General features: G+C 37.6%; 1 protein-coding gene across 3 annotated transcripts in view; it reads right to left on the bottom strand.

Moving 5' to 3' along the window:
- The window catches only part of LOC117334668 (anoctamin-8-like), an 86,799-nt gene that overhangs the window by 39,658 nt on the left and 29,459 nt on the right, over nucleotides 1-17,682 (bottom strand). For all 3 annotated transcript variants that reach the window (XR_004534207.1, XR_004534208.1, XM_033894420.1), the window contains exon 2: nucleotides 5,759-6,008. Coding sequence is in view for 1 of the 3 variants with exons in the window: in XM_033894420.1 (XP_033750311.1) it covers nucleotides 5,759-6,008 (250 nt within the window). In the remaining 2 variants the exon portion in view is untranslated. The remainder of the gene's footprint in view (nucleotides 1-5,758; nucleotides 6,009-17,682) is intronic.

The raw sequence follows: 17,682 nt of genomic DNA, 5'->3' as shown, positions 1-17,682 counted from the left end.
CCCGAAAAATTCAGACACATCGACCCTGGCTTGATTATATAAACAAAGGACCACCACAACCCTGGCCTGAGTATATAAACAAAAGACCCCTACCACCTGTTAGCCTATAATTACTGTAGCTGCCCTGGCCTGAGGCTCAGTAAGAGAGGAGTCGGGTCACCATGCGTGTCGGTATTACATTACAACTGTGCACAGGTGGCTTCATTTGACACGGTCAATTACTTTTGTGATTACAACTAGGATACATCACTTCAATAACAAACACTGGTCATATCTGTCAACAAGATTTACTCACATGAAGGCCAATAATGCCTTTCTTAATCGTAGCGTTTGTACTGCCGCCATCTTTAATTAGTCAATACTAATAAAAAGTCGTACACTGACACAAATATCCGGATTTCAATTTGGGTCAGAAAAAAAATTTGGTTTTAAGAAGTAAGACTACAACACAAAATAATAAGTAGTAACACAAATATAATTAATTAATTAATTTTTGTGTATTCTTTTTCTTTATTTATGAAAGAAAGGGAGATAATTTGATAGATACATATAGCATTATTTCAGAACAAAATATCTATAAAAAAATTAACCATAAGACCACTTTGAGTTAATTTTGCGTTTGGGTCCACAAATCATTAAATATTAAACCCTTCAGATTTATAAAGTTTATGCATTTATTTAACTTCTGACTGGTCTTCTGAATGCCCTGTTCAGTGACAATTTATTTATGGCAGTTTTAAGTAAATTGGTTGGTGCAATAATTTTGACCTGTCTATAAAGGCAACCTGTCTATAGTGACCGTTTTTCTGCCTCCCCTTGGGCGGTCGCTATAGACAGGTTTGACTGTACTTATCTCTCTATATATGTCTCTGATATACCATAAATCATAATCCTGCTGTGGAAGGAAACGATCTCAAATCACATTCATTCTGACTGGCAAAAAATTTCCAATCAACTTACAAAGTTTGTGTAGAATGAAATTTGATGAGACATCAGAAAAGTGACATGTGCGAATTGAGTCTTTCCTGTCAGAAGGTATGGTATTCAGGAAGGAATAGCATTTTCTAGATCTACTTAGATAAATACCTACACTTCTTATTAACCATATAACATGGTGGCCTCGGGCATTGACCAATAAAGTGAAGTGTTGTTATACCTACCTGGTGTTCTATTAATAGTGTTTTGAGTTACTGAACTGTTTTCATCAATAATAAAATATCTGTTTTTTGTTTTGTTCATTTCGGGAAATGGCTTTTTCGTCGCCAACTTGTAAGAGAAAGTCATTAACATTTATCAAATTATTCATGAAGTTGACAATGGAACCCAGACTGAAAAAGACTGACATTGTTCTTTGCAGCAAATTTTGATATTCCAGCCACAACAATTAGTACCATTTTAATCAAAGTGCCAAGGCCAGTCATAGGTGTTGTGCATGAGGGATCGAAATACAGGAGAAAAGTAAGTAGTATATAAATACAAAATGGCAGGAAATTGGAAGACATTTTTGTTGTTTTATATAAGTGCACTCCTGGATGTTTTACTGGGGGTTATCCTATATCATTTTAAGGAATTTATTTACTCTAAAAAGGCTGTGGTTGCATTAAAGTTGTTTTGAATGGTGAATAATTACTTTTTTAAACCTCATTTGAATTGGCATACTGTGATTAAGTTTAACTCTTAGATCGATTAATCTGTTATGTCTGTCATGTTTCTTGATAAATCACATCGTGATTCTCTATATATCAGATTCCTGTGAGTTACTCTCCCAGTATATTTAGGTTCCGTAGGTTTTAAATTGTACTCAATTAACTGTTGTTTTTTTCTCTCCATGTATATTTGGCAACTTTCCTTAAAAGAAACCTGTCTCAGAAATTTAATTTGTTCCCGATGAATGGGCCTACCTTATCTGTTCTGGTGACTTGTTGAATTGCATGTTCATGTTATACACTTTGTACAAGCATTTCACTATCGACTAATTTAAAACATGCAACCTCTTTATTGCTATCGGAATCTCTGTTGTGGAAACAAGGTAACATTAGGTGTCGGGTAATAATTACTTGACAATCGGACAACCTTGACCTTGGTCCTTGAAAATAACACCTGAGGTGTTCCGATTGAATCACTTCAATGAGCTCAACCAGCATGAGCATTTTTGTGTGGCATATTTCTTGGAAATGACAAACCAATCAGAAGTATTCTACTTTCATTTTAAGTATCAAATATTTTGGTAAAAACAATCAGAGATTTGACTTATCAATTTCCAATTGGAAAATCCAAGACTCAAACAGTATTCGATGGGTGAGGGCCAATTTTATCAACCCAAGAGCTGGAGGTTACTTTCCAAAGTCATAACAATTAGAGAGTGTATACGAGTTACATCCCCAAACCAGGAAGTAAACGGAATAATTTGCACAGAAAATGGATTGGAATGTTCAGGTATAAAACAGGTTATTTTTGTGTACAATTTTAACATATTACTAAATCCCAAACAAACACTTAGCAGAAGGAAATGATATTGTCCAGTGTGTTGTAAGATTTTATATAAGAATGATTTTCTCTACAATTTTGTTTCCATGGTATGTTTTTCATCATTCTATTCTACTTCAAAAATAACAACCTGACCTCAGATTTTGTAACAGGCAACATATCAACCAAACTAAAAAAGAATACTGGTCTTAAACAAGAGATCCCAGAGGGATCTTGGTGCCCACCATTGAATGATCTTCATAGGTTCAATGTCAGATTGATCTTTTCTCTACTTTTCCCTTCATTTTACTAATCTGTGCAAATTGAGACATCCCTCCAGTACTTTCCAAACAAGGGAATCCTAGCTATATAAGAAATTTGAGATTTCACGATAATGGCTGTTTGTTTGCCAGATTGTTTTCAGGACAGACTGGTCCAAAAATGCAATACAAGGGACCAAGGGGAACCTACTTATGAAATTTGAGAAAGATCCATTCAGTACTTTGAGAAATAGAGATAACAAACTTCAATTGTCAAAATCCAAGATGGTGGTCTGTTGGCCATATTGTTATCCAATTGATCTCAAAATGCAATAAGCATAACTAAGCACCAAGGGGAACCTACATATGAAATTTGAGAAAGATCCCTTCAGTACTTTCTCAGAAATAGCGATAACAAACTTCAATTGTCAAAATCCAAGATGGCTGCCTGTCGGCCATGTTATTTTCAGATTGGTCTCAAAATGCAATATGCATAACTAGGCACCAAGGGAAACTTACATATGAAATTTCAGAAAGATCCCTTAAATACTTTCTCAGAAATAGTGATAACAAACTTCAATTGTCAAAATCCAAGATGGCTGCCTGTCGGCCATATTGTTTTCTGATTGGACTCAAAACGCAATATGCATAACCAGGCACCAAAGGAAACCTACATATGTAATTTCAGAAAGATCCATTCAGTACTTTCACAGAAATAGTGATAACAAACTTAAATTGTCAAAATCCAAGATGGCTGCCTGTCAGCCATGTTGTTTTCTGATTGGTCTCAAAACGCAATATGCATAACTAGGCACCAAGGGAAACTTACATATGAAATTTCAGAAAGATCCCTTAAATACTTTCGCAGAAATAGTGATAACAAACTTCAATTGTCAAAATCCAAGATGGCTGCCTGTCGGCCATGTTGTTTTCAGATTGGTCTCAAAACGCAATATGCATAACTAGGCACCAAGGGAAACTTACATATGAAATTTCAGAAAGATCCCTTAAATACTTTCTCAGAAATAGTGATAACAAACTTCAATTGTCAAAATCCAAGATGGCTGCCTGTCAGCCATGTTGTTTTCCGATTGGTCTCAAAACGCAATATGCATAACTAGGCACCAAGGGAAACCTACATATAAAATTAGAGAAAGATCCATTCAGTACTTTCTCAGAAATAGTGATAACAAACTTCAATTGTCAAAATCCAAGATGGCTGCCTGTCGGCCATGTTGTTTTCCGATTGGTCTCAAATCGCAATATGCATAACTAGGCACCAAGGGGAACCTACATATGAAATTTGAGAAAGATCCCTTCAGTACTTTCTCAGAAATAGCGATAACAAACTTCAATTGTCAAAATCCAAGATGGCTGCCTGTTGGCCATGTTGTTATCCGATTGGTCTCAAAACGCAATATGCATAACTAGGCAATAGTGATAACAAACTTCAATTGTCAAAATCCAAGATGGCTGCCTGTCGGCCATTTTGTTTTCCGATTGGTCTCAAAACGCAATATGCATAACTAGGCACCAAGGGAAACCTACATATGAAATTTGAGAAAGATCCATTCAGTACTTTCTCAGAAATAGCGATAACAAACTTCAATTGTCAAAATCCAAGATGGCTGCCTGTCGGCCATGTTGTTTTCCGATTGGCCTCAAAACGCAATATGCATAACTAGGCACCAAGGGGAACCTTCATATGAAATTTGAGAACGATCTCTTCAGTACTTTCTCAGAAATAGCGATAATAAACTTCAATTGTCAAAATCCAAGATGGCTGCCTGTTGGCCATGTTGTTTTCCGATTGGTCTCAAAACGCAATATGCATAACTAGGCACCAAGGGGAACCTACATATGAAATTTGAGAAAGATCGCTTCAGTACTTTCTGAGAAATAGCGATAACAAGAATTGTTTACGGACGGAGGGACGGACGGACGGACGGACGGAGGGACGGACGGAGGGGCGGACGGACCACGGACGCAGGGCGATTTGAATAGCCCACCATCTGATGATGGTGGGCTAAAAAAGCTTAGTAAGGTGAAAGTCCCTAAGCAATATTAATGTAGTAGGAAGATACATATGGTTAAGATGGTAGGGCAAAATGTCTATGTACATAGCACTGGCCTCTTATTGCATGTTCACAAGTCGTTTGTAGCAGCTTGAAGATTTATCTGCTTTGCACATTGTCTGAAATTGCCTCTAAATTTGACTGGGAATTTCATTTGATATATAAAGTCTGGCACAGCAAATGTACGCTTTCACATGTAACCACCAGTAAGTGTCACAACGACGAGAGCCACAGACACATCAAATTTTCAACATGTATAAAATGGTATATAATGTCTAACTGGCATCTTTACAGAAAAAGAGTTGTACATTTTTTCTATCGATATCCTAGGCCAAGTTTTTCAAGGTATCACATAATATAATCATCCTCAAACCCAATCCTGTGCCAGAGCTAGGGATGTTTTTAATCATCATTGTAAAATTTCATAATCATCTGATTCAGGAAAAGAAATCAATAGGAAGATGACTGTATGATTATATTTTAAGTAATGGTAACTTTGTTTTAATCTGAAAAGTGATAATATTGATGTAAAACAAAATTACCAATTAATCCAGCAATAAGCTCATGCCTGGTAATAAACTTGCCGAAAGTATCCAGCAATAAGCCCATGACTGGTAATAAGCCTGCCAGAAACATCCAGCAATAAGCCCATGTCTGGTAATAAGCCTTCCAAAAATTATCCAGCAATAAGCCCATGACTGGTAATAAGCCTGCCAGAAACATCCAGCAATAAGCCCATGCCTGGTAATAAGCCTGCCAAAAACATCCAGCAATAAGCCCATGACTGGTAATAAACCTGCCAGAAACATCCAGCAATAAGCCCATGACTGGTAATAAGCCTGCCCAAAATTATGTACGACTCTCACAAAGTTGTTAAAGTGAATAGATTTAAAGAAAGTAAGAAAATTTAATACAATTGAGAATAGACCACAGATACATTAATAAAATGTGAAATACCTTTCATATGTGGCAGTAAGATGGTACACAGCTTCTTTTGTGTTGCTGTGGTGACGTACATGAACTATGACCTCCGGTGACCTTGACCTGAGTCTGTCAAGGAGCCACATAAGAGTGGCAGTTTCTGTGTCACGTGGGAAGGTCAAGATGATGTCACAGTCCTGTGTTGGCACAGGGTTCTGAAATAGCTGGGTCGAAGCAACCAGGCGACCGCTTGTCTTGAAAATCTTCTTCCCAAACAGTTTGTATGCTACAACAAGTAAAAAGAGAAAATCAGACATTTCATAGTGTTACTACAGAGAGAAGAGAAGTTCAACAACTTAACTATTATTTGACATAAAAGGACAGTGTGAGATAGATACAGCTATGTTGTAAATTTCCCAATATTATAGAATCTCTCACTCTTCTTCAATCATTTATCTTTCATAAGATTTCCCACTATAAATACATGATCTCTCAATGTACCAAAATAATCACGGAGATATCTTTATATTTGTATCAAGCCAAAATCTCCCCATATATGTCTAACATCTTGGAAACTCACCTACACAATCAACATCCTCAAAAAATCCAGATTCCATTTTTATATAATATTCACTTTGAATTACACGAATATTATGTAGTGCTGTAATTCTGCTACTACCAATCCCCGGACATGTCATCCGACTTAATTCCACAACATTGCAGTCCCCACAACCACACAGTCACCACTGCAATGTCTACACTAAACCACAGACCTGATATCTTCCAACATTCCAGCAGCTTTACCAATTCTGTCCGATCCCTACAAACCACCTGTAACACTATCTGTGATGGCAATATACGATACAAGCTGATACAGAGATCTGTCGTCGATGACAGTGACAAAGATTAGCTGTAAGCTGGACATGTACAGCCAATAACTGCAAGCTTTCTCCAGGGACCATCATACATCCATCAACATCAAACAAAAATCGCTCTTTACCCGAAAGCAATAGCATTAATGAGATAAAATGTTAACATCGCAAATACCCAGAATTCCATTTAATGGCCTTAATAATTGTTAACCTCCAGACCAAATGATGCAATGCCTGACAACAAGATTCCGTAAAACAATGACACCCGGTCTCCAATGCCTGACAACAAGATTCCGTAAAACAATGACGCCCGGTCTCCAATGCCTGACAACAAGATTCCGTAAAATAATGACGCCCGGTCTCCAATGCCTGACAACAAGATTCCGTAAAACAATGACGCCCGGTCTCCAATGCCTGACAACAAGATTCCGTAAAACAATGACGCCCGGTCTCCAATGCCTGACAACAAGATTCCGTAAAACAATGACGCCCGGTCTCCAATGCCTGACAACAAGATTCTGTAAAACAATGACGCCCGGTCTCCAATGCCCGACAGGTTTCCACAAAACACCACATCCAGCCTCCAATGCCCAACAAGATAAATCCACAAAATAATTTTGAGTACAAGTGCTGATATGTCACAATAGTGCTATTGATTCTACAGCTATACCGTCAATACATCATCTTGTCATCATAACTTCTCACTCGCAATAAATTTTACCCAGAAGGAACATCAATACCTTTTCAACCAGAGAAAATTCTGTTTCTACTCCAAACCCTAACTCAAAAACATAGCTTCTTATACATATATATATTGTAAGACCTTGATTTACAATATCTTGTAGAGAATGACCTTGCCCCCTGAACTCTGAAAGCAGTAATGACCAAGTGATTGACCATTGGTGTATATTGCCTTGACAAATAACCGCTGGGTATGGCCACTTTGTAATTATAACCTTCTGGTCCAACTCACATTCAGAATAGATGCTATAGCCTGAAGACATTAAATGGATATATATGTAGTAGCAATCCTGATATTTTCTCTTTAAAAAACATTACTCATTACTTCCCAGCTTAATGTTTACTTCTCGAAAGATTGGGAAACAGATCAATGAAATGGTTCTAGAAAACAGATTGAATTCAATTCGCTGAAAAAATACCTTGGAAAAAATAGCTTCCTGGTTCTGATGTCCTGGTACAATATAGGACCTGTAGTATTCTGATGTCCTGGTACAATATAGGACCTCTAGTATTCTTATGTCCTGGTACAATATAGGACCTGTAGTGTTCTGATGTCCTGGTACAATATAGGACCTCTAGTATTCTGATGTCCTGGTACAATATAGGACCTCTAGTATTCTGATGTCCTGGTACAATACAGGACCTCTAGTATTCTGATGTTCTGGTACAATATAGGACCTCTAGGATTCTGATGTCCTGGTACAATGTAGGACCTCTAGTATTCTGATGCCCAGGTACAATGTAGGACCTGTAGTATTTTGATGTCCTGGTACAATGTAGGACCTGTAGTGTTCTGATGTCCTGGTACAATATAGGACCTCTAGTATTCTGATGTCCAGGTACAATATAGGACCTCTAGTATTCTGATGTCCTGGTACAATACAGGACCTCTAGTATTCTGATGTTCTGGTACAATATAGGACCTCTAGGATTCTGATGTCCTGGTACAATGTAGGACCTCTAGTATTCTGATGCCCAGGTACAATGTAGGACCTGTAGTATTTTGATGTCCTGGTACAATGTAGGACCTGTAGTATTCTGATGTCCTGGTACAATATAGGACCTGTAGTATTCTGATGCCCAGGTACAATGTAGGACCTGTAGTATTTTGATGTCCTGGTACAATGTAGGACCTCTAGGATTCTGATGTCCTGGTACAATGTATGACCTGTAGTATTTTGATGTCCTGGTACAATGTAGGACCTGTAGTATTCTGATGTCCTGGTACAATACAGGACCTATAGTATTCTGATGTCCTGGTACAATACAGGACCTCTAGTATTCTGATGTCCTGGTACAATACAGGACCTCTAGTATTCTGATGTTCTGGTACAATATAGGACCTCTAGGATTCTGATGTCCTGGTACAATGTAGGACCTCTAGTATTCTGATGCCCAGGTACAATGTAGGACCTGTAGTATTTTGATGTCCTGGTACAATGTAGGACCTGTAGTATTCTGATGTCCTGGTACAATATAGGACCTGTAGTATTCTGATGCCCAGGTACAATGTAGGACCTGTAGTATTTTGATGTCCTGGTACAATGTAGGACCTCTAGGATTCTGATGTCCTGGTACAATGTATGACCTGTAGTATTTTGATGTCCTGGTACAATGTAGGACCTGTAGTATTCTGATGTCCTGGTACAATACAGGACCTATAGTATTCTGATGTCCTGGTACAATACAGGACCTCTAGTATTCTGATGTCCTGGTACAATACAGGACCTCTAGTATTCTGATGTCCTGGTACAATACAGGACCTCTAGTATTCTGATGTCCTGGTACAATACAGGACCTCTAGTATTCTGATGTCCTGGTACAATATAGGACCTCTGGTATTCTGATGTCCTGGTACAATATAGGACCTCTAGTATTCTGATGTCCTGGTACAATATAGGACCTCTAGTATTCTGATGTCCTGGTACAATGTAGGACTTCTAGTATTCTGATGTCTTGGTACAATATAGGACTTCTAGTATTCTGATGTCTTGGTACAACTGTATCAAGCAACTTCCTGTCTTTTCCGACCTATTCAGAGTCCCCCCCAATGATTTTTCCAATTTATTTCACCTTGACTGCACATGTATTCAGCGACTTCCTGTGTAATGCGACTAATGACCTTGATTTTCCATGCTTATTCAATTTTAAACCATTATTAAGTGACTTATATATATATACCATGAAATATTTTTTATAAATTTCCAGTGTCTATAGGTATTATTGTTTCCCCTGTAAGGATAAACAGAGAAAGCAAGAAACGTAACTCATTGTTCGCCTCACTATAGTGACACAATTTTAGTTTTAGTATAACCTGACAATTAATTTGCATGTTTTAAGATCATTACCTATATGGAATGTTGGTGGTGTGCCTTTTTTTTAACTTCCACAAATTGATGTATAAAATTTAAAGAATGCAAAAACATGTACAGCATGTACATACAATGAAACTTAAATAGACAGAACAACACAATATAACTCTATAATAAAAGTCACCAGACATACATTTTAATTAATGGCAGTTTAGTTCCTGCCTTTCAGTGTATATGTGGGTGTATAGAAAACAGAAAAGGATATTTAAACTCAGGGGATACATGTTTTAGGAATGACAAAGATTTTGCTGAGACGTCTCAAAGTAGATCTGTGCCAAAAATTATAATGCCAACAACTCCTTTCATCAAGCACAAATGATCACATGCATAATTAATATTTTTACAAGGGTTTTAAATCGCAACAAATACATGCTTGAGTAGAGCTGTGATATTATAAGTTCCCATTGTTTTAATACTGATTTCACAAGGTTTGGTAATTTTCGCCCCTGTTTAATTTTCACCATTTTCGCCCTTTGATGATAGGGCGAATTTAAGATGACGGCGAAAATTTCAAGCTCAATTGCAGGATTTACAAGTTATCGTACATAGGCTTATTGTAGTCAGATCCAAAACATACCCTCGTACTTTTCAAGTGTGTTTTATTCTATACAATTACAAGCAATACATGTTATATATTTACACTAAATTTATAAAATAATTTATTGTTTTATTCCAATCCATGCATGTGAAATAAAATCTAGATCTAAATCTAGGCCTAGTAGATTTGCAATATCACGTTGGGTTAAATCGAGAATATGGCCTAAGACAGCATACTAGGTTTAGTATATTTGATTTAAAAAAAAACTATAATTACTAAGTAACTTTTAAAATCCAGTCATTTTTTTAAATGATGCACACAAAATAGCATCAAATTCCTGCCATTGTGAAGACTGATTATATGCGTTCACTGTCGCTTGTGGCTTCCATCGATGACAAATGAACAAGAGAAAACACTGGTCAGTAATTAGTCACGGCACGGTGAACTTACCATTCATCATGTTTGCTTACTATCGACCATGCATACCTGATACTATTTGAATCAATATAGACTAAAAGTAAATCTGAACACAGGTAAACGTTGTTTATTTCACACCTGATTACATTTCACACCTCAGAGGGATATGGAAAGAAAAGAAAATGGGGGTATTCGATAAATCCCAAGTGTTCCGAGTGTAATTGTATCGAGAATTCCAAACAGATTTTTCCGATTGTAAACAAGGAAAAGACATTTCTTATAAAGTAGTTGAGGGCGAGATTAAAACAGGGGCGAATATCTTTTGTGTTGCTCAAGGGCGAAAATAACCTGGGGCGTAAAATACCAGGTATACAGTAAATTTAGTCATCACTGTGATGACATAACTTTTGTTTTTGACCTATCAGAAAGGGTGCTTTCTATTCACTGCATTGAAATTGCCTGATTTTTGGGTTCAAATCCAAACAAGTGACATTTGACAACATTAATGCAAGAGAAACTTACCATGGCAAAATATTCTTAATATTATTCAACAGGAAACCATTCTATATTGATACTTCAAATTCACAAAAGGGACACAGTTTGGAGTAAAAATGTCAATATGTAAGATGTAAATACAAATGAATGTCTAATGGTTGATTATGTCATAAACAGAATCTTAAACTAATTTCTATTTCATACAATGTATGACATTTATAAAATGCATTGTAATCTTTTAAATTTAGCTCAAAAATGGCTGTTTAATTAAAAGTTTACTTGAAGTTGTGTAACTTGTGAAAAATCATCCATATTTGTGTACATTTATGGAACCCTGTAAAATAATTTAACCTCTCTAGTTTTGTAAGACAGCAATTTCTTAGTAAACACAACATTTTGGTTACATATTCTAGCTACAAAGATATAACAGTAAGCTATTTTTTTACTTTCTTAACAAGACAGAAGTTTGTGTAATGTATTCCAAAGAAAATGAGTTACACATAACTAAGGCAAGCCAAACTCATCAAAAGGTGTACTAGAATGATCTGGCCAATAGGCTGGTATACATACAACATGTAGCAAAGAATTTCAACTAGAAAATTGTACAAATTGTATTAGTAAGTAAATGTGCACTGTAATTATACTGTTAAGAAACAGCTAATTGAAACATTCCAAACATATTTGCAGAAATATCCAAACAACTCCATTCTAAACACTTAATATCAGAAGCATATATCTCTGCTTTTATCCAAAATGGCTGCACCACTATCCGGTAAGTAAAGAAATCTGATTTGGTCATTAAAATGATTCATTAAGATACTGCTTTGTTAAATTCCACTTCATTAAATGCTCCATTAAAAGATCAAAAAGATTTATCTAGTCAAACCTAGGATCAGGAAACAAACTAAGGATCAGGACACAGACATAGGATCAGGATACAGAAGTAGGATCAGGACACAGAAGTAGGATCAGGACACAGACCTTGGATCATGAAACAAACTTAGGATCAGGAAACAAACCTAGGATCAGAAAACAAACCTAGGATCAGGAAACAAACCTAGGACCAGGAAACAAACTAAGGATCAGGAAACAGACCTAGGACCAGATAACAAACCTAGGATCAGAAAACAAACCTAGGATCAGGAAACAAACCTAGGACCAGGAAACAAACTAAGGATCAGGAAACAGACCTAGGACCAGATAACAAACTTAGGATCAGGAAAAAAACCTAGGATCAGGAAAAAAACCTAGGATCAGGAAACAAACATAGGATCAGGAAACAAACCTAGGATCAGGAAACAAACCTAGGACCAGAAAACAAACCTAGGATCAGGAAACAAACTTAGGATCAGGACACAAACCTAGGACCAGGAAACAAACTTAGGATCAGGAAACAAACTTAGGATCAGGAAACAAACCAAGGATCAGAAAACAAACCTAGGATCAGGAAACAAACCTAGGACCAGGAAACAAACTTAGGATCATGAAACAAACTTAGGACCAGAAAACAAACCTTAGATCAAGAAACAAACTTAGAATCAGGAAACAAACCTAGGATCAGGAAACAAACCTAGGACCAGGAAACAAACTAAGGATCAGGAAACAGACCTAGGACCAGAAAACAAACTTAGGATCAGGAAACAAACTTCGGATCAGGAAAAAAACCTAGGATCAGGAAACAAACTTAGGACCAGGAAACAAGCCTAGGATCAGGAAACAAACTTAGGACCAGAAAACAAACCTAGGATCAGGAAACAAACCTAGGATCAGGAAACAAACCTAGGACCAGAAAACAAACTTAGGATCAGGAAACAAACTTAGGATCAGGACACAAACCTAGGACCAGGAAACAAACTTAGGATCAGGAAACAAACTTAGGATCAGGAAACAAACCAAGGATCAGAAAACAAACCTAGGATCAGGAAACAAACTTAGGATCATGAAACAAACTTAGGACCAGAAAACAAACCTTGGATCAGGAAACAAACTTAGGATCAGGAAACAAACCTAGGATCAGGAAACAAACTTAGGACCAGGAAACAAACCTAGGATCAGGATACAGACCTAGGACCAGGAAACAAACTTAGGATCATGAAACAAACTTAGGACCAGAAAACAAACCTTGGATCAGGAAACAAACCTAGGATCAGGAAACAAACTTAGGACCAGGAAACAAACCTAGGATCAGGATACAGACCTAGGACCAGAAAACAAACCTAGGATCAGGAAACAAACTTAGGATCAGGAAACAAACATAGGACCAGAAAACAAACTTAGGATCAGGATACAAACTTAGGAACAGAAAACAAACCTAGGATCAGGAAACAAACTTAGGATCAGGAAACAAACATAGGATCAGGACACAGACCTAGGATCAGGAAACAAACCCAGGACCAGAAAACAAATTCAGGATCAGGAAACAAACCTAGGATCAGGACACAGACCTAGGATCAGGATACAGAAGTAGGATCAGGACACAGACCTTGGATCATGACACAGATGCAGGATCAGGACACAGATGCAGGATCAGGACACAGAAGTAGGATCAGGACACAGACCTAGGATCAGGACACAAACCAAGGATCAGGACACAAATCTAGGATGAGGACACAGACCTTGGATCAGAACATAGACCTTGGATCAGAACATAGACCTTGGATCAGAACACAGAAGTAGGATCAGGACACAGACCTTGGATCGGGACACAGACCTAGGATCAGAAAACAGAAGTAGGATCAGGACAAAGACCTTGGATCAGAACATAGACCTTGGATCAGAACACAGAAGTAGGATCAGGACACAGACCTTGGATCAGAACATAGAAGTAGGATCAGGACACAGACCTTGGATCAGGACAAAGAAGTAGGATCAGGACACAGACCTTGGATCGGGACAAAGAAGTAGGATCAGGTCACAGACCTTGGATCAGGACACAGACCTAGGATCAGGACACACACCTTGGATCAGGACACAGACCTAGGATCAGGACACAGACTTTGCATCAGCACACAGACCTGAATTAGGTTATTACATAATTAATTACAAGAGGCACAATGGGCCTGTTTCGCTCACCTGGCACTACAGCAACTTTGGAGTTGATTTAGATTTTTTCTGCAGATAATATGCTGATAACCACTCGATTCAAATAGCAGAGTAGGCTAGGTTTATATTCATGTCAATAGATTTTCTAGTCCTTCATTTCATTATACAACTGGCCTATTACCAAGTCTCTTTCCTATCCATATTAAGCCTATTTGACCCAGGTGACCTTGAATGAAGGTCAAGGTCATTCATTTGAACAAACTTGGGAGCCCTTTAACCTAGAATGCTGCAGGCATAATATAAGTCCCAGTGCCTCATGGTAATTGAGAAGAAGTTATTTTAAGTTTTTAACCTATTTGACCTATGTGACCTTGAATGTAGGTCAAGGTCATTCATTTGAACAAATTTGGTAGCCCTTCATCTCAGCATGACACATGACCTATATCAGGTCTCTAGGCCTCTTGGATTTTGAGCAGAAGCTATTTAAAGGAAAAAGTTCATGCAGAACGGACGGGCGGACGACGGACACCACTCCACGAAGGGTAAGTGAGCTAAATATACCTTTGCATAGATAACTTTCCCTCTAACGAAATGAGCAAAAGCTAATAAAACATTTTTTTAGAAATTAGACATTTCTAGAAATAAGTGTGTAACAGTTAATTTAGAGACCTTTGAAATTCCCACCCACAGGTCACCTCCTGAATATAATATATGTCCCATGCTATATACTTTTTTTTCTTAAAAGTAAACAAGATTTATGATCAATCAAACATGCAATTCAAATTTTCTGCAAAGGTTCCACTTCAATAGAAACATAGATCTTAGAGCAACTTTATATTGTTTAAATCTTCAAAATAGATTGGTTCTTAACAGTGCTATCATGCAGGCTCAATTACAAAAGGCCAATATGCTAAAATGTGAACAGCTTTTGAATTAGGCTTAAACAACTTTCTTGGATTTGTTATGATAGAGCTATCAATCTCTCTGTCTTCAGATAACTACATGTATAGGCTATTACTATTACATAAAACTTCTCCAGCGCAGTAAAGGTCAAAGTTCAACCTTCACATGTGATCTGCCAAATGTTTACTTCATCTCTGTATAGGATATCAACATTAGATATCAACACTCACAACTGACTGATATAAACACTTTATACACACTAAATCAAAACCCTCACCCCTGTCTCCCAACTCATGTAATAGGGAATCTCTCTGAAAATCTAAAATACTGAAATGTTCATGATCAGCCAGCCTGATACCAGTGTAATCGGATTGTTTTAGTGCTAGCAAATTGACAGAAAATATTTATCTGACCTTTTAGTAATAACAAGCAGAATATAGAGAACTTTAGTGAAAAAGTGTGTTTAGAAAACACAGATGCTGATCTTTAGTTTGTTCTGGAGTTGGTTAGGGCTGTGCCAGGAATAGTTCATGTATTTTTAGCCATTTTTAATTTGATATAAACCGGAAAATAGCAGCACTAGTTTAGGACTACCATCTACAGGTGATTGGATAAAGTTCCTGTAAAAGTCATTCCAACAGTTTTGACTGATTGGAATTTCCCTTGTTATAGACATAGTATATATATATTTGTGGGCACTGGGCATAGTCAACATCATACCAATAGGTTTATACAAATCTTTGTAAAAATTACTGCGATTTTTGCTGTTTTCTGACTGGTTGAGACTTTCCCCACAGATTTTGACAAAGCACAATGTTCACTGTGCAATGAAGCACATGAGGTTGATATAACCCTGTTATCAAATACACCTATACTGTCAAATAAAGTATGTTAAGGGTATCACAGACAATCTGTCCCTGATTGACACAGTCAGACACTTGTGATGTGTGATACAGTCAGACACTTGTGATGTGTGAATACAGTGTGATACAGTTAGACACTTGTGATGTCTGATACAGTGAGATACCTGTGATGTGTTATACAGTGAGATACCTGTGATGTGTTATACAGTCAGACACCTGTGATGTGTGATACAGTGAGACACCTGTGATGTGTGACAGTGAGACACATGTGATATGTTATACAGTGAGATACCTGTGATGTCTGATACAGTGAGATACCTGTGATGTGTGATACAGTGAGATACCTGTGATGTGTTATACAGTGAGATACCTGTGATGTGTTATACAGTGAGATACCTGTGATGTGTGACAGTGAGACACATGTGATATGTTATACAGTGAGATACCTGTGATGTCTGATACAGTGAGATACCTGTGATGTGTTATACAGTGAGACACCTGTGATGTGTTATACAGTGAGACACCTGTGATGTGTTATACAGTGATATACCTGTGATGTGTTATACAGTCAGATACCTGTGATGTGTTATACAGTCAGACACCTGTGATGTGTGATACAGTGAGACACCTGTGATGTGTGACAGTGAGACACATGTGATGTGTTATACAGTGAGATACCTGTGATGTGTGACAGTGAGACACTTGTGATGTGTTATACAGTGAGATACCTGTGATGTGTTATACAGTGAGATACCTGTGATGTGTTATACAGTGAGATACCTGTGATGTCTGATACAGTGAGATACCTGTGATGTGTTATACAGTGAGATACCTGTGATGTGTTATACAGTGAGATACCTGTGATGTGTTATACAGTCAGACACCTGTGATGTGTGATACAGTGAGACACCTGTGATGTGTGACAGTGAGACACATGTGATGTGTTATACAGTGAGATACCTGTGATGTCTGATACAGTGAGATACCTGTGATGTGTTATACAGTGAGACACCTGTGATGTGTTATACAGTGAGATACCTGTGATGTGTTATACAGTCAGACACCTGTGATGTGTGATACAGTGAGACACCTGTGATGTGTGACAGTGAGACACATGTGATGTGTTATACAGTGAGACACCTGTGATGTGTGACAGTGAGACACTTGTGATGTGTTATACAGTGAGATACCTGTGATGTGTTATACAGTGAGATACCTGTGATGTGTTATACAGTGAGATACCTGTGATGTCTGATACAGTGAGATACCTGTGATGTGTTATACAGTGAGATACCTGTGATGTATTATACAGTGAGACACCTGTGATGTGTGATACAGTGAGACACCTGTGATGTGTGACAGTGAGACACATGTGATGTGTTATACAGTGAGACACCTGTGATGTGTGACAGTGAGACACTTGTGATGTGTGATACAGTCAGACACTTGTGATGTGTGATAGTGAAACACAGTTGATGTGTGATACAGTGAGACACTTGTGATGTGTGATACAGTCAGACACTTGTGATGTGTGATAGTGAGACACAGTTGATGTGTGATACAGTGAGACACCCCTGTGATGTGTTATACAGTCAGACATTTGTGATGTGTGATACAGTGAGACACTTGTGATGTGTGACAGTGAGACACTTGTGATGTGTGATACAGTGAAACACATGTGATGTGTTATACAGTGAGACACCTGTGATGTGTGACA

This window comes from Pecten maximus, chromosome 9, assembly GCF_902652985.1.
Source record: "Pecten maximus chromosome 9, xPecMax1.1, whole genome shotgun sequence".
In the NCBI taxonomy this organism is placed as follows: domain Eukaryota; kingdom Metazoa; phylum Mollusca; class Bivalvia; order Pectinida; family Pectinidae; genus Pecten; species Pecten maximus.
Note: the sequence above shows the minus strand (reverse complement) of the source record. Positions and strands in the feature narration are given on the sequence as shown.